This window comes from Lacerta agilis, chromosome 13, assembly GCF_009819535.1.
Source record: "Lacerta agilis isolate rLacAgi1 chromosome 13, rLacAgi1.pri, whole genome shotgun sequence".
NCBI lineage: Eukaryota > Metazoa > Chordata > Lepidosauria > Squamata > Lacertidae > Lacerta > Lacerta agilis.
This window is the reverse complement of record NC_046324.1, coordinates 13,107,447-13,125,406: the sequence shown is the minus strand read 5'-3', so window position 1 is coordinate 13,125,406 and position 17,960 is coordinate 13,107,447. Positions and strand designations below refer to the sequence as shown.

Here is a 17,960-nt window from a genome sequence, read left to right as displayed (position 1 = left end):
ATTTAAAGCATATTGCTCCCCCCAAATATTCCTGAGAACTATAGTTTATACCTTACAGAGTTGTCAACATCATCATCAGTGCTATTTTTGTAGAAAAAGAGGTGCTGGAACTCGCTATGAATGCCTCCTTTGTTCTCTTAGAAAGGCAATGGTGCCCACCATTTGTGGAACTGAGTTACGGATGTGCTGGAACAGAGTCCCGGCGAGTCCCAGCTGTTAAAAAAGCCCTGATTCTTCATATTATTTGGTTGCTTTCTTCATGAAAATCACCCAAAGCGACATACAAATGTAATGTACACACTAAATCTAAATACACAACCAATAAAAAAAAATTAAGCCCTCATCCATACAAATAAAAAAATAGGTCTCACAGATCCTGCCGCACTAAAAGAGGCTACTAGTATTTTAAACGCTTCAAACTAAAGGCCCACATAAAAAAGGAAGTTTTTGCCAAGCACCTAAAAATAGATTAAGATAGCACCAGGTGAACCCCCGCTGAGGAGGGAGACACTCAAAACAGATTTCTCCACAGTGGCACCTTATTTGAAGAATCCCTTTCCCTTAGATTTATGACCAGTGCTGGTATCGCTATCATTTTGATGCAAGATCCAAACATACCTGCTTGCTTTGTTGTTTAAAGACTTTTAATCTGTTGTTTCATCAGCTTGCCCTGTTATTTTAACTGCTTTAATTCTATTTTGTTGCATTTTTATTATGTGTTTTATAGCTGTATGGTGTTTTTGGGGCTGTATGGGCTGTTTGTTATATTTATGCACCCTCCTTTGGTCTCGACAGACGAAGGGCACATTCTTAATATATTTTCAGTAAATAATGAAAAAGAGTTCTAAGGTGGGAACTAGCAAGGAAACCACCCTTTGGAAATGGCTGTTCGCAGCTGTGTTTCTTGAGGGTTTAAGTGAGTTTCAGTGGGTCTGAAAATATCCTTAAATGTGCTACGGCTAGCGAATGGATTTGCATCTGAAACCCCTGTTCCGTTTTCCTGCAGTTTATCTAATAGTGACTGGTATCAATATAGAATTTTAACATGAAGCCCTAAATGACTTAGCCCCAGATAATTTACAGATTCTCTGAGGTCAGGGCCATCTTACCCATAGGTGTTAGGGGTGTGGGGCATCTGGGCGCCAGGCTCTCAGGGGCGCCAGGCCGAAAGTCCGGGGTCCGAGAGTTGAGTCTGGGGAAGAGCCCGCCTTTCAGTCGGAGCGCCACAGCTCTTCTGCTGTGGGCGGCTCAGCGCCGCGAGTTTGGGGGCAACCAAGCCAGTGAGACGTTGAAGCAGCCGGCCAGCTGGCTCTACGCTCCTGCATGCCTGGGACTGGGCAACCTGGGGGTGGGTGCTGGGCGGATCTTTGCACCCCGGCGCCGCATATGTTTAAGACAGCCCTGTCTCACATGTTAAGATCTGCAGATTGTGGTAATTCCTGCCCTTGTGGTAATTCCTGGGGTGGCCCAGGAGAGGACCTTCTCTATGTTGTTGTTGTTGTTCAGTCGTTCAGTCGTGTCCGACTCTTCGTGACCCCATGGACCAGAGCACGCCAGGCACGCCTATCCTTCACTGCCTCTCGTAGTTTGGCCAAACTCATGTTAGTAGCTTCGAGAACACTGTCCAACCATCTCATCCTCTGTCGTCCCCTTCTCCTTGTGCCCTCCATCTTTCCCAACATCAGGGTCTTTTCTAGGGAGTCTTCTCTTCTCATGAGGTGGCCAAAGTACTGGAGCCTCAACTTCAGGATCTGTCCTTCTAGTGAGCACTCAGGGCTGATTTCTTTGAGAATGGATAGGTTTGATCTTCTTGCAGTCCATGGGACTCTCAAGAGTCTCCTCCAGCACCATAATTCAAAAGCATCAATTCTTCAGCGATCAGCCTTCTTGATGGTCCAGCTCTCACTTCCGTACATTACTACTGGGAAAACCATAGCTTTAACTATACGGACCTTTGTCGGCAAGGTGATGTCTTTGCTTTTTAAGATGCTGTCTAGGTTTGTCATTGCTTTTCTCCCAAGAAGCAGGCGTCTTCTAATTTTGTGACTGCTGTCACCATCTGCAGTGAGCATGGAACCCAAGAAAGTGAAACCTTCTCTATAGCAGCCTCTAAATGTGGAAATCCCTCCCCAGAGAGGCACATCTGGCACCTTCATAATAAAGTGCCTTTGACACTTGAGGTCTATATTTTTAGGACCCACCTTATTCTTGTGATTGTGTTTTACACTGGTGGGTAATAAATAAAATTGTTGATGTCGTCGTCATCATCATCATCATCACCATCGTTATCATGTTACTCAAAAGCTACGATGTTGCCGCGTTTAATCTTTAAACCCTGCCCCTTTAAACCTGCATGTTGGGCAGACTCTCCAAGTGTCCCTATTTTCCAGAGACGGTCCTGGATTTTCAGAAGCTGTCCCAGTTTCTGTTGGGATCCCGGAATGTCCCAGTTTCCCTTAGGACATCCCTATTTTCGCTGGAGAAATGTTGGAGGGTATGGAGTTATGACACACACACACACACACACCCAAGCCAAGGAGATAAGTAACTATGCAACTTTTAGAGGACATCTGCAGGCAGCCCTGTATCGGGAAGTTTTTAAAATATTTAATGTTCTATTATATTTCTATGTAAATTGGAAGCTGCTCAGAGTGCCTGGGGCAACCTAATTAGATGAGTGGGGTAACAACAACAACAACAACAACAGACCAGGACGTCCCTGTTTTCATTGGAGAAATGTTGGAGGGTGTGGTTGTCTGCAAAGAAACCCCCAATGCTTCTTTGCAGACAACCGTTACAAATAATGGCAGTTAACTCAAACCAGGGGGTGAGGGTGGGGAAAACTCTTCTTGACACCACTGTCTTTTTATTTTTTATTCCCCCACACACACTTCAGGAGTCTGAACCCTAGACTTGTAGAGTTAAGGTTGTCTCGTCATTCCTTGTGGCCTCCTCTCCCACACCTTTTCCCCGCTCGGAGTAAACAGCATGAAAACTTGTGTAAGCAGCATCCCAGCCAAGGCTTTTATAAACTAAACTTTAATTTGTTATTCTTTTGGCATCCAGCAGAGTGTTCGTGTGACTGTGTGGGTTGGCTGTGGAACTGAGCACTGCAAAAACTTTCAGCGGCGGAATGTCTCATTTGGCGGTGCTCTGTGTCACTAACCAAACACACACGACCCCACCACATGCATGTAACCCCGTGGAGGGCAATCGGTGGAAATGTTTGGTGTGAGTAAAGAGGGCTCACTGTGAGTGAGGTCTTACAGAGTCGGTCACTCAATATTAATAAAGCTTTAGAGGAAGAGGCGAAGATCCACTTGGTTTTTCCGCTATAACTGGGACAATAAACAGTTACTGAAAGCAATGGGAAATGGAGAGGGGGAGATATTTTTCTAGAATTTTCTTCCTAGTACGCTAGAGAGAACAGAGAAATGAGGGGGACTTGTTACAGTAAATACAAACCTAGAACCACAGCTTTCCTTTTGTTTCAAATGTCAGTGTCCCACCTTTCTGCAAATTTGTCTGTCCACCCACATTCTTCCCACCTGAAACTGTTTTCCTGGCAAGGGAAGGAAAGATGCTGGAAGAAATCTGGAATAGATGAGAAGATAAATGATTGTGTCTGGAAAAAACTGTAACATTTCACTTGTGCGTATGAGAGAGCCAGTAAGACAGACAGCTGCTTCTCACTAAACACAACTTTCCCCCCTTTGAATTGTGTAGAGGTATCACAATTTCCCTCTTCTCTAGGGGGGCATGAGTATGGACATAAGAAATGACCTGATGGATCAGAACAAAGGCCTGTCTATTCCAGCATTCTCTGAATCACTAACCAGATGCCGACATGAAGGCCACAAGCAGAATATGGACACAATAGCACTCCCTCACTTGTGTTTCCCTACAACTGGTATTCAGAGGCTTAGTGTTTCTGATACTTGAAGGAACACAAAGCCATCGTAAGTAGCAATCATTGACAGCCTTATCCTCCACAAATTGGTATAATCCCCTTCTAAAAACATCTACGTTGGTGGGCACTACTTCATATTGTGGTACTGGATTCCATTGTTTAACTGTTGTATGAAGTAGTCATATCTATTTTGAAACATCTGGATTGCCTTCTAGTTAGCTTCAGGCTCAGTGCAAAGTGCTGGTTTCAACCTTTGAAAACATAAACAACTCGGGACCCTGATATTTACCATCTTCTCAGATATTTCTCTGGTCACTGAGATCCTCCATTAAGACTCTCTTTTGGGTACCTCACCTCTGAGGTGTCGTAGTATGCTTCTAAGGCAGTGTGTTTCCAAATACCATTTGCTTGAAACTGCAGGATGGGAGAGTGTTTGTGTCCTTCTTTTGGGCTTCCTGTAGGCATCTTGGTTCCACTAGTACAGCTGTTGCACTGGATTTCCTATTGCACCGCCATTATTCTCACTAGCACACAACAGCCCCTTACACTACTAGCACAACAGCCCTTCTGTTGGGGGTCAAAGAATGTTGATTCTGGGCCTTTAACTTTCCTTTTATGTATGTTGTGTTTCTATGTTTGTCTTATTCAGGAATTCGCTACAAGGATCTTATTGTTGGCGTGCCCAAGGAAATATACAAAAACGAGAAGAGAGTAGCTCTTTCTCCCGCTGGCGTCCAAGCTTTAGTGAAGCAAGGCTTTAATGTGCAAGTGGAACATGGAGCTGGTGAAGAAGCGAAGTTCTCCGATGATCTATACAAACACGCTGGAGCAAAAATTGGGGACTTGAAAACGGTGTTTGGATCTGATCTTGTGTTAAAGGCAAGCTTGCTAGTGAAATATATAGACTTACATTTGTGAGAGTATGACATGGCAGCTTCATCTATCCATCTCCAAACTCATATCTCTTGGGCAACCTTATTCAATGTGCCCTAGGGTTGCCATGTGCCCTCTTTTTTCCAGGACATGTCCTCTTCTTCAGGGGTAAGATTTTTGTCCAGGTGGATTTTTTTAATTTGCCAAAATGTCTCTGACTATACTTTCTGGATGAGTCATAGACATAACTGGTGGTTGAAGACTTGCTTTCCTCTTCCCTTCTCCTGCCCCCCTGAGCAATATATCACAGCTTCTATAGATGTCCAGTCTTTCTTGAGCATGCTTTCTGATATGTTTATAGGGTGGTTATACAAATTTGCTCAAAGTGTGGTTATGGCTTCCCATTAATAACTTCTTCATCTTACACTGAAATTTCCCTGACACTAGCTGTAACAAGTCCTTTTTTAAAAAGTGGATTTGTGGCACTAGGGTGTGCTACAATTCACTTTAGGGTGTGCTTTAATTGAACGTTAATTGAACAAACAGAAACTTTCATCATGCGCTTGAAACTCTCCTTCAAAACAGTGACAGAAGGCACCCTTTGTTTACCCACTGTTTAGAGGACTAACACCCCCTGAAGTTGCTTGCTATAAGTCATCAATGTGGGGAGGGGGTGTAGGATGCAGGTATAATAAGAGTAAAGAAGGAAACAAACAAACAAATATCATCTTTGACTGAATTCACAATTACAATCAATGAGCTTTTGCTGGGAGCCATTGTCATAACCTATGTCCTTAATCCTGCTTCACTAGGGTTGCTGTATTTCATATTTCGAAAAGTAAAAACCAGGACACCCCAAAAGTGTTTCAGCATGAACAGAGATGAGTTAAGTCCAGTAGGACTGCAATCGAACATCATCATCATTGCGCAATACATTTTCATAACACTTTACAGAAGTCAACAAAAAGACATAGTATCAGCATCAAACTTTATTTGGGTCACAGACCAGCATAAGACCAGCATATACTCTGGTTTTTCTTCAGATTGTAGAAAAAGACATAGCCTTCACCCAAGAAGCTTACAATCTACATTTCAGCACAGGGGAAGACAAGGAGAGAAGTGGAAAGGGGTGAATATGATTTGTTTCAGTTGTTGTGGGAATAAAGGGTTACAGGCTTCATGGAAAAGGTGAGTTTGGGGGAGGGATTTGATTGAAGAGGTGTCATTCTATACCTTCACAAGCTTGGTTCCCTCCTGATGTATTGGACTATGACTCCCATCAATGCTAGTCAGCACAGCTGAGTCTCATGAAACTTGTAGCCCAAAACATCTGGAAGAAGTGTAGGTGGGTTCCAATGAGGCAAGACATAGTGAAAACAGCAAGAATATTTATTGAATTAACAGAATTGGACAACAGGGGCAAGGCAACTGCTTGTATACATTTCTGAAGGCCAGGGCCACTCCCAATGTGATTGGCTGTCTAAACTTCCAAGCTGCGAATTACAACTCAAGAGTTTAAGGCCAATGGCAGAGGCCCAAATCCTGAAATGCTCTGTGATTGGATATCATGTATCAAATCAGAACACAGGGGCTCAGAATCCTTAGTCCACACTCAAGTTCAGGCAAACACAGACCACTGAATACATAACAGACAGGTGTTCTGGAGGTTGTCTAATTTAGGTACATGGAAATATATTTTGGATTAATATTTTGGATTAAACAAAGCATTTCTTTTGTTTCAGGTCAGAGCTCCAGTCTTTAATGAAGTGTTGGGAGTGCATGAGACAGCCCTACTGAAGGAGAAGGCAACACTTGTCAGCTTCATCTATCCAGCTCAGAATCCAGATCTGCTGGATAAACTTGCTCAGCGCAAGGCCACCGTCTTGGCAATGGACCAAGTTCCTCGAGTCACTATCGCTCAAGGATATGATGCCTTAAGTTCAATGGCCAACATTGCAGGGTGAGGATCCACAATATTCTCTCTACTAATGCTATTTTTTGTAGGGCTGAATTTTCTGTTTCAGCTGTGTCATATATGGCATTGCTTCTTACACTTATCCTACTTGGACAGTTCTCAACTGCGGCCAGTTTTGCAATAGTGAAGGACCAGGGCTACCATTTCAGATTAATCAGTACAATTCCAGCCTCAGCCCCACTACAAATCTTTGCAGCCTCTCCCGCTTTAGTGCCAGAAGGACAGTCAGTGTGTTCAGAAGTGCCTAGATCAGCCTAAATCATAAAGGCACGGGAACGGTGGCCACCCTATCTCTGGGAGGAGGCTTTTGTCACAGGAAGAACCCGTAGCTTGGGGCATCGAATGACTATTAGATTGCATTTGTTCTGCCCTCACAGAGCTACAATTCTCAAGACTGGTTTACCAGTCAATCTCTCTTCCGAGGGAACTTTGGGAATTGCAGCTCTATGAGGAGGATAAGGGTCTCATCACAGCTCTCAGCACCCTTAACAAACAACAGCTCCCAGGAGTCTTTGGGGGAAAGCCATGAATGTTTAAAGTGGTATGATACTGCTTTAAATGTACAGTACCGATGAGACTATAGCTCTGCAGCAGCTGCTGCTTTTTCTACCCACTGCAACTATTTCCTCCTAGCTGCTGCTGGGCAAACCAAGAGCCCTGTTTGCTCCAGGAGGCTGAGGAGCACGAAGGAGCAGAGAAACAGAACTAAGAAAACCACTGTTTCCGGTATATTAAAAAGCCATGTTTGGATAGTAGGCCATGACTGACTTAGCAGGAGTCATTCTACCCCACAACTCAATGGTGGCTGTAAACCATCTGTGCCTGGCTTTGTTTCAGTTTGATACCAGAAGTGTTGATTAAACTGCACCGGGAATGGGTCTCCTTAAAGGGATAGGGATGACCTCCAAATTGCAACCTGGGGATTACCATCATCATTCCTTTTAACAACAAATTCAAGTGGCTGAGCACTTGAGTCAGGAAGCAAAACAGGACCACACAAAAATAAGGAAGTGGTTTCCTCATACTCAAGGGATTTCCTTGGTACACTGAAGAATATATAACAAATAACACCTTAAAAAAACAAACAAGGAAACCCTAAACTGCCTGACAAGAGCTTGTTACAAAATATGATGGCAATTGAGTCAACATGTCTGTGTAGGGGAAGGAGGTGCCTAAAGTAGGCCTAACCAAAAGTCAATTAATTCAGTGGTTTTATTATTATATTATAGTATTTATTATAGTATGGTGATGATGATGATGATGATGATGATGATACGCATAAGAGAGGAAAGCTGTTATGGGAAGAAGGTGAGTTGGAAGAAACTAGCAGTTGGGAGCAGAGAATACAGCATAAGTTGCACGTGAAAGGATAATGGGAGAAGAAACTATAGGGGATGAATAAATACATTTTGAGAGGAATGTTGGCGTGAGAAGCAGAAAACATAAACGAAAAGGCCTTCTTCTCCTAGGGCTTCTGGGTCAGCAAATTTTGTCCTAAATGTGGAGAATGGTTCACACTACTTCCAGAATAAATGTCTTGAGGAAATATGAGCTATGTACTATGGCAAAAATTTTAGCAAATTCCAAAGATGAATTAGGTGACTGTGGGCCTTCAGTAATGATCAGCCATCTCAAAAGGGCCCTGGTGATAGAAAGTTTGAGGACTCCTGTCTTAGATGGGGAGAATATACAGCAACTGTGTGTTGCTGTGGGTCCAACATGCCCTATTATACGTGAATATAGAGGTGGTGTGTAGAATCTTCTAGGAGATATTAAGTGTTTTGTGTGGGAACGCTAATGACACTTAACCTCTCTGTCTTCTGTTCTGGGAGACATTATAATTTGGGGCCTCTTCGGTGGCCATTTATGACACCTCATTTGGGCAGAAGGAAAGTATGTGGGATGTTATTAGATGCCAGCGCTTAGGAAGCAAGTAAGTGTTTAGGAAAACAGCCTGGAAAAATAGTGTTGTCAGATTTAAACCACAGCGTAAAGAGTGTGTAATAGCCCTGTAGCTGGAGAGATTACACCTGACTTAACATCTCCCAGATGCACGGTTCTTAAAAGACGCAAGAGTTTTCTCTGAATACAGCAATGGCAAGTCTGGCTTAGTGTCTTGACCAAAATGAGTCTGATTGAGATGAAGTGGCTTTAATTCTGAACCATTTCAAGATGCAGCATGTGTACATAATTGGTATAGCATTTAAACCAGTTTGTTGGGTTGAAAGAAAAAAATTCCAGCAGCTTTGAAATCAGTTCCAAACGTGAATTGATTCAAAATGTGTTTATTCCTGAATGGCAATGACTGGCCCCAAAGGTTTTGGCTCATAGTACAGTCAATGTGATGTGAAGGGCTTCAAACTCAAGCATACTTAGTTGGAAGTATGGGACTTACTTCTGAATGAATGTGGCTAGGACTGGGTAGCTGCTGCTACCCGGTCATTCAAAAACACCTTGGATGTAAGATCTGATCTGGAGGCAATTTGGATTGACTTTCAAGTTTATCAACTGAAAAGGCCTTGTTCTTTCACAGGCTCTGCTTTTGTTGTGTTAATAGCAGAGTAAGGGCTCCCACATATTTCTGGGGCTGCAGCTGTTTCTGCAATTGGTTCCAGAACAGCTTTGTTTTTGAGCACTTCTAGAAGACAAATTAGGTGTCAGTAGCATATTCTGGACCTGCTTACCTGGATACAATCTCCTGAGAAAACAGTGCCTTGATGTATTCAATGTATTGCTTACACAATGGTTTTCTGGAAAGCAATGATGGTGCTCGACATGCCGCAGGGACGGCTCGTTTGATGTTCCTTTTCTGGCATAATATGGCAACTTTTGCCACTTGCCAAGCCCAAAGATTGCTTGAGCAGGGCTGCGTGCTGTGCTCCTTTGCACAAAACACCCAAGAAGGGCAAAAAAGAGTCCAAACTAGACGTGACAGGAATTGTGTTAATGCCAATTACCTGCATGGTTTTTCTTGTGCAAATAGCTGCCCAAAGAGAAGACTATGTAGCCTCATAATCTGAGAAGTGGAGAGGAGAAGGTTAACTCCTTTTCTTCCTGACTGTAGTAATGGGTAATGATAAGAGTTAAACACTGTGGCCAGTTATTATTGCTGTTATTATGTTATATTTATTAATACCAACCCTTTTCCCTGACGGGATTTAAGGAAGCTTACAGATAAAAAGAAGAACTGCAGAGAGAAAAACAGGAAAAAAACAATACAATAATTAAAAACAATCAAACACTGATAGAATTAAAATGATAGACATATATAAAAAGCATACCAATAATTACAATAAAAACAGCATGACTGCTTTCGTTAAAAGCAGCCAGTTCCCAAATGCCTGTCGGAACAAGAAAGGAGAAAGCCAGTCTAGCTTCTCTAGGGAGGGAATTCTAAAGTCTGGGAGTTGCCACCGAGAAGGCTCTCCCCAAAGTTATTATGGGCTGGAGCTAAGACTCGTTTAGCTTTTTCTAGTGGCTACTTTCATTTTCCTGTCCAGTTGTATGTTAACCTGTTCATCAACAAACAGCCTCTTGCTCTGGCCTTACAAAATGAATAACCCGATATCTTAAATAAGAACTTGACACTGACGTAGGCCCCTGCAAAATAGTCTATCTGAAGCAGTGATTTGCATTTCAAGGAAAAATCCTGTTAGCATCAATGGGATGCTTGAAACGCAACTGTTAGCTTCTGAGGGGTGAAATGGGAGAGAAAGCGTTAAGTTTCCCTTCCCTAGCCCTGCAGCCCTGAGGCTGCTCAAGCATCGCTTTTGATGCTATTGACATAACTAAAGATGGCGGCCTGCTAGACAGAGTCAATTCTGCACCTCTTCCTTAAATACAGATGTATTGACACATCAACATTTGTGTACTGGAGTACTCTTTATCCGTTCCATCCTCCTTCGATCTTCAGTGGTAGCACCACAGTGCAGGTGAGATCATGCCAGTAGCTCCTTTGACCGGCAAAATGGCTATGGTTTTGTATGGCATAAAGCATGCAGGCCTCCCTGCTAGCACCTCAGTTTCAGTAGCCCAACAATCCTAATTTGGGGTCAACGGAGCTAGCACACAACCAAGGGAGATCAAGTATGCACAATGATTTCGAGGGGTCCCTGTGTGCTCTGACAGATGTCTGTGAGCCGACCTCCTGTTGGATCATCTTGTAGGCAGAGTGAATGCAGGCATGGATGCAATTATTCCTCTTTGCATATACAACAGAGGGATTCCCTTGTTAATCAGCGATAATGTAAACCCCGCATGAAGTGAAAAATAAGGCAAACATTGCTGCGACTTTCCAAAGAACGTTTATGTTGGAAGCATTATGTTGGGTAGCATCCACGGATGTGGATTTCCTTAACATGCTTTCAAAATGAATCCTCCCCCCTGCAAAACCAAAACAAAACAAAACAAAACCCTGTTGCTTTAAAAAGAAAGAAATAATCTAAACCTATTGTTTTCTTCTTCAGAGAACTAGAGTGAACCCAGAAAAAGGTTGCCTTTAGCACCAATTGTTTGGAAGTTATGCACCCCTAATGAACCTTAGACATGCCCAGTGCTTTTTTTCTGGGGGGACGCAGGGGTATGCATACCCCTAAACATTTTGTGAATCTTTGTACTTTTGTCCATTTACTGTATTTATTTTTCCTGATTTGAACTATAAAATGGTGATTTTCTTGAGTAAAAATGAGAGTGCCCCAAACGTTTTGGTTGTTTTTTTAAAAAAAGCACTACTAAACATCTTCCAAGATAATAATGCCCACTCACACCACAAAGAGCTCATAACCCACCTACTCTCAGCAGCCAGAGGCATCATAGCCAGACCCTGGAGAGACCTGTCAGGAGTAAGCATGGACCAATGGTATCAAATAGTATGGGAAACAGCCTTATTAGAAAAACTAACCAATAAACTGAAACTGACATGGGGACAAATAGAAGAAGACGCCTTCACCCTGGTTTGGTTCCCCTTTATCACATACACAGCCCAACAAGACAAGAACAAGAATCCCCTGACAGCATACAAATCAATCTGGCTAGCCTGATTCAAAAATACACGCTCACACCCCACTCACACACAAAAACAATTCTCACTACAGCCAACCAAAGACAACCAACCATACCCTAAGCCACACTCAACCTCTCTCGCCACCAAGGAAATACAACAAGCGAATAGTAAGAGAACCCATACAAGTAATGCTGACACAATCCCCACACACACTATGTAGAATAATAGAAGCCCACCCCACTTGCCACTCCTCCTTCCCCCCTCTTCCCCTTCTTCTTCCTAATTGTTTAGACCAATTCATAAACCAAGAACTTATACATTGACCACTCATAATGAAACATAGGTTGTAGAGATTTTTCCACATTTATTATGCTATTTTTGTGATACACAAATGACATGAGAAAACTTGGTATACTTATTTGTATAACATTATTCTTGTTTATAAAAACCCAATTAAAAAAAGGAAAGGGAAAAAGCACTGGGCATGCCTCTACTTAATGTGCAACTGGGCCCTATCCCCATAGCATCAGTGAACCATAGCATCAGGCTGTATAAGAGACAGAGGGGGAAACGATCCCCATTGCCAGTCAAAGTAACTCGGTGCTGGATTTACGTATAAGCTAAACAAGCTATAGCTTAGGGCCCCACTCTCTTGGGTGCCCCCAAAAAAATTAAAGGGGAAAAACCTGGATGTACATTTCCAAAATATAAGACAAAAAACAAATAAAATGAAACCTACATACAGCAGCAGTGTTTTGTGTTGTGTAGGTTCCTACGATGTACCGGTAAGTAATGGGCCCTGCCTGCTAGCCTGCTCCCTAAAATATCACTGGTTTGCTCATTTCTATCTATAGGGTGCCTACATCCTGCATGGATTTTGCATTCTGCATGGACTTTTCAACAATTACTTTGATAAAATACGTATTTTGTTATGTGCAAATGGCTTTAGATACCTATTAGGTCCATAAATTACCATGTGGCGTATATTCAACACAGAAAACATCGGCAGTTTGTTGTAGACAAAGGGCAGCTGGACATATAAAGGGCCCCATTACCTTCAGTAGCTTAGGGCCTCATCAAACCTAAATCCGGCCCCGATACGGGGTGATAATAAAACATTTCACTCTCCACCAGGTGCCTCTCCCAAAGTATCCAAGGTTCCCTTCACAGCAATATTCCTTTGTTGGGCCCTTGAAAGCATGTAACAAGCACTGATATAATTTGTTATGACAGTCAAATGTATTTTTTCACTTAGACAATTTATATCCTGGAGATGCTCTCGAGCTGTTGTTTGTTTTCTTGGGTGGCTTTTATTAATTCTCCTTTTGGTTGCTTTCTGTATATTTGTTAAGTCTGTTGCAATTTATTCACAAAGCCTACTGAAGAGCCAAGAAATATTTTCTTTCTTCTCTCTCTCTCTCTGTCTTGCTTTCTTTCTCTCTAGGTACAAGGCTGTAGTCCTGGCAGCCAATCATTTTGGAAGATTTTTTACTGGGCAAATCACCGCAGCTGGAAAAGTTCCTCCGGCAAAGGTGCGAAGAGTATCTGCTTCAGGGTTTGGGGCCCTTGGCTAACACGCTTCCCCTACATGAGCCCCCTCTCACTCCCGTTATTATTACAGATTGCTCCTCCTGCTCCTCCTCTTACTCATCATTTGCACCACCTGCAATTCTATTCAGTTTGCATTTATAGGCAAATCTATGAAACTCACACTGTCCGAAACAATTTGAGAAGGGAACTATGGCCACCCTTTGAAACCCACACTCATGTGAATTTTGTGGTGCAGTTGTCCAACAAGGCAGTTGTGGTGCAGTTGTCCAATCAAAGCGTGCATCAAAATGAACATGTTGATGAAATAACATCCAAAAATGCATTAAATTGTGGGGGGGAATTGCTTGCAAAAATAGGTACATTCATCAAAACTATGTAAAAGGAATGTCTTTATTAGGAGGCATTCTCTTGATGAATTTTCTTTTTATAAATAAATAATATTTTTATTAATTTTCAATTACAATAATCCAATAAAAGCCACATTATCACAATACCAAATTACAACACAATTTAAAAAGCCAATTATTCCAATACCAAATTAAACAATTTTAGGTGACTTCCCGTGTGCTGGAATTCAGGGTGCAAAGTTCTTATTTCTTTCTCCTTCCATAATCTTGATTAATCGAATTACAACAGTTCTGATCTCGCTCCTTTGTTTAACAGCCACTGATTTCTTGACTTTAGTTCGTGATTGCATATCTAATAAATTTTATTTCTGCAAGAGGATTTTGTATCCTACAAATTTCCTGTGTGAGATGTTCTCTTGACGAATTTTCATGAGGATTTGAAAATAAAAAATCACAAATTGCTGCAGAAATGTGGATAACTCAGTTTAATGAGAAATTGAGAGGACCATAATTGACAGATCCTTCCATTCCAACCTGCTTCCTTGCTAGGCCAATGAGCAAGCAAGCAGTGGCATCTACGGTTGCACCTCCACTGATGCCTGAGACAGAGCAAAAGGCAAAAGTGAACAAGCAGGCTGCAGTGGTGAAGAGGAGAAGCGGGTGCAGAGGGCCCCTTGTCAATGGACCCCCATGTGGAGTGTGGACCCTTGACCCTAACCCAACCATGCTGAACTTTGATGCCAACCCTGGATTAGGTATCACGCCATGGTTTTCTGTCTTGTAAAAGTTTGCAGTGAGGGTTGAGACTAATAAGCAGACAATATGTTTGCTCATGGTCTCATTTCAAAATCTTCCAAAGAGGAAGATCTGGGCCATCACTTTCTTCCTTTATTTTAAAACATTTTATCCTGCTTAAGTGATGTGTGCTTTGTTCCAATCGTGCATCTTTGTTGCTATTTATTGCTGTTGTTTTCCTTTCTAGATATTAATCATTGGTGGTGGTGTAGCTGGCTTAGCTGCAGCCGGAGCAGCTAAATCCATGGGAGCCATTGTTAGGGGATTTGATACCAGGTATAACAACAACAACAACAACAACTATAACTATTTATATGCCGCCCATCTGGCTGGGTTTCCCCAGCCACTCTGGGCAGCTCCCAACAGAATATTAAAAACACAAGAAAACACCAAACATTGAAAACTTCCCTAAACAGGGCTGCCTTCAGATGTCTTCTAAAAGTCAGATAGTTGTTTATTTCCTTGACATCTGATGGGAGGGCATTCCACAGGGTGGGCGCCACTACCGAGAAGGCCGTCTGCCTGGTTCCCTGTTACCTCACTTCTCACAGTGAAGGAACCACTAAAAGACCCTCAGCACTGGACCTCAGTGTCTGGGCTGAACGATGTGGGTGGAGACACACCTTCAGGTATACTGGGCCAAGGCCATTTAGGGCTTTAAATGTCAGCACCAACACTTTTAATTGTGCTCAGAAACGTACTGGGAGCCAATGCAGGTCTTTCAGGACTGGTGTTAAAGGTACCCCTGACCAATAGGTCCTATCGCGGATGACTCTGGGGTTGTGGCGTTCATCTCGCTCTATAGGCCAAGAGAGCCGACGTTTATCTACAGACAGCTTCCGGGCCATGTGGCCAGCATGACTAAGCCACTTCTGGCGAACCAGAGCAGCGCACAGAAATGCTGTTTACCTTCCCGCCAGAGTGGTACTTATTTATCTACTTGCACTTTGCGTGCTTTCGAACTGCTAGGTGGGCAGGAGCTGGGAGCAAACAACGGGAGCTCCCCCCGTCGCAGGGATTCAAATCGCCGACCTTCTGATCAGCAAGCCCTAGGCTCTGTGGTTTAGACCATAGCACCACCCGCATCCCCTTGCGCCACCTGTATCCCCTTAAAGTAACTCAAATCCTCAAACTGTAAGCTGTTGTGAATTTTACAGAAACACTGGGTCTTTAAAGACTGCTTACAGTGTGCTCATATTCCTTTCCTGCTTGCAGCCTCTAGTCTTACCAGTGTACCTAAATCTCTTTGCAAATAAACCAGTAACTGAAATTGAATTTAATCAAAAGCAAAGATGAAACTCTGAAATCCACAGCTGGGTTGCAAAAATGTGGCAAGCTTTTGAGATCTTCCAGAACTCTTCATCTGGCAAGATGTTACACAAAGCAGGGTGTGAGTTCTAGAGAACTTGTCAGCTTACCAAATTTATTTGGTATTGCCCAAATGTGGACTTGGGAGTTCTTCCTTGGTAGACACTCTGCGTTGGCATGGACAGCTACCTGTTTTTAGTGCGTGTTAGGCTTTAAAAAAGATCTGACTGTGAAATTCTCCCCACTTTGCTTGCAGGCCTCCAGCTCTGGAGCAGTTCAAATCTCTTGGCGCGGAAACATTAGAAGTGAGCATTGCTGAAGCGGGAGAAGGCGTCGGAGGGTATGCGAAAGAGATGTCCAAGGAATTTATCGAGGCGGAATTGGCATTATTTGCCAAACAGTGCAAAGAGGTGGATATTGTTATTACCACTGCCCTTATTCCAGGTACTGTACTACTTTATAACGATTCCAGATGCCCTTGGCAGAGTGTGCTCCTAATTAGGAGCCTGCAGATCCAGTCACCAAGGAGGCAGCCAAGAGGAGGGGCTGTCGTTCAGCGGTAGAGCACCCTGGTTTGCATGCTGAAGGTCCCTGGTCCAATCTTTCGCCAAGGGTTTGAGTGTCTTCAAAGTCCATGACACCTTTGGTAATGGCTGTCCTCCAATTGGAGTGTTCACAGCCCAGTGTTTCCCAGTTGTCGGTGTTTATACTACAGTTTTTTTAAGATTTGCCTTGAGAGAGTCTTTAAACCTCTTTTGTTGACCACCAGCATTACGCTTTCCATTTTGAAGTTCGGAATAGAGCAGTTGCTTTGGAAGGTGATAATCAGGCATCCGCGCAACATGACCAGTCCAACGAAGTTGATGTTGAAGAGTCATTGCTTCAACACTGGTGATCTTTGCTTCTTCCAGTACACTGGCATTAGTTTGCCTGTCTTCCCAAGTGATGAGCAATAGAGTTCAGAAAATAACATTGGATAAACACACCCCTCTATCCCTAACGAAAACAGCCTCCTAAAAGCTAAAGACTTCTATCACAGCTTACAAGGGATGGTCTGCTGTTCTCATTGTCCAGCACTGCATGTCCTCTTGTATCATGCTGAGATATGACCTGATCAGATATTCCTTTCAAGAATCTCTCTAATTATACCCTCGGGCTGTGCTACATTATCTTTTCCAGCCCAATCCAAAAACCTTTCAAAAATAAGTACAATTGTCTTTATCCCATCCCCATACTGCACCAAACCTTTTCCCATTAAAATGTAACACCTCTTAATTTGTTTGCCATACTCGGGTCAGGACACAAACTGACCTCTTAATGTCCAGTTCCTTCCCAGGAAAGTTTAAAGGGGCCTCCTCTGAAGTTTTTAATGCATGGGCAGGTTGATAGAGAGAGGGGCATTCCTTCAAATATTCAAAGTCCCACATCGTGTAAAACTGCACTAATCCATTGAATGTGACCTGGAAGTAGTGTGATGAAAAGTTGCTATATGGGGCATGAGCATGGGCTAATATTTATACAGTGTCTGGTAGGACTTTTTTCACTTGGCAAATTGGCACCAGCCACTTGGTTTTCGCCTACCTTGTAGCAATCGTCACAACTTTGTAAGATTTTGTGGTTAGGCATTGGAATAGCGATGTGGGGGGAGGGGAGGTGCGGCCACCAGCTGCCTCTCTACGATTAAGGGTATTCCGTTACAGGAATCCGGGGGGGTGTGGGGGAGGGGAGGGGCGAGGGCCATGCCACGACCCCAGCGGAAACCCAAGAGGGGCTCAAGTTGATCCGCATTGGCGGGGCTCTCCCTACTGGTGGTTTACCCTTCCTGACTTCCTGCAAGGCAGTCAGCAGTCAGATATAGTCTGTTGATGCCAATGCCTAAGCCAGACATGTCCAAAGTCCGTTTCGGGGGCCTAATCCAGCTCACTGGTCAGTTTAATCTGCCCCCTGTGGCAGTTTATTTGCTGGAGTAAAATCCTAAAAAACCCTCCACAACTTCAATCCTAAAAAAGCTCAACAATTTCAACCCTAAAAAAGGTCAAATTTGTTGACCCTTTGGTTACCCTTTGGTTGGCCCTTACAGCCCTTTACTTCATCAAATCTGGCCCTCTTTGAAAAAAGTTTGGACACCACTGGGCCCTAAGCCAATACCACTCACATTCTGTAACCAATAAAGTTGTGGCCTAAATTTGCCCATTAACA

The 17,960-nt window shown here is 43.2% G+C and overlaps 1 protein-coding gene across 1 annotated transcript in view; it reads left to right on the top strand.

Moving 5' to 3' along the window:
* The window catches only part of LOC117056520 (NAD(P) transhydrogenase, mitochondrial-like), a 63,474-nt gene that overhangs the window by 10,607 nt on the left and 34,907 nt on the right, over positions 1–17,960 (top strand). The window contains exons 3-7 of the mRNA XM_033166972.1: positions 4,560–4,789; positions 6,526–6,743; positions 13,205–13,292; positions 14,641–14,729; positions 16,018–16,205. Of these exons, the coding sequence (XP_033022863.1) occupies positions 4,560–4,789; positions 6,526–6,743; positions 13,205–13,292; positions 14,641–14,729; positions 16,018–16,205 (813 nt within the window). The remainder of the gene's footprint in view (positions 1–4,559; positions 4,790–6,525; positions 6,744–13,204; positions 13,293–14,640; positions 14,730–16,017; positions 16,206–17,960) is intronic.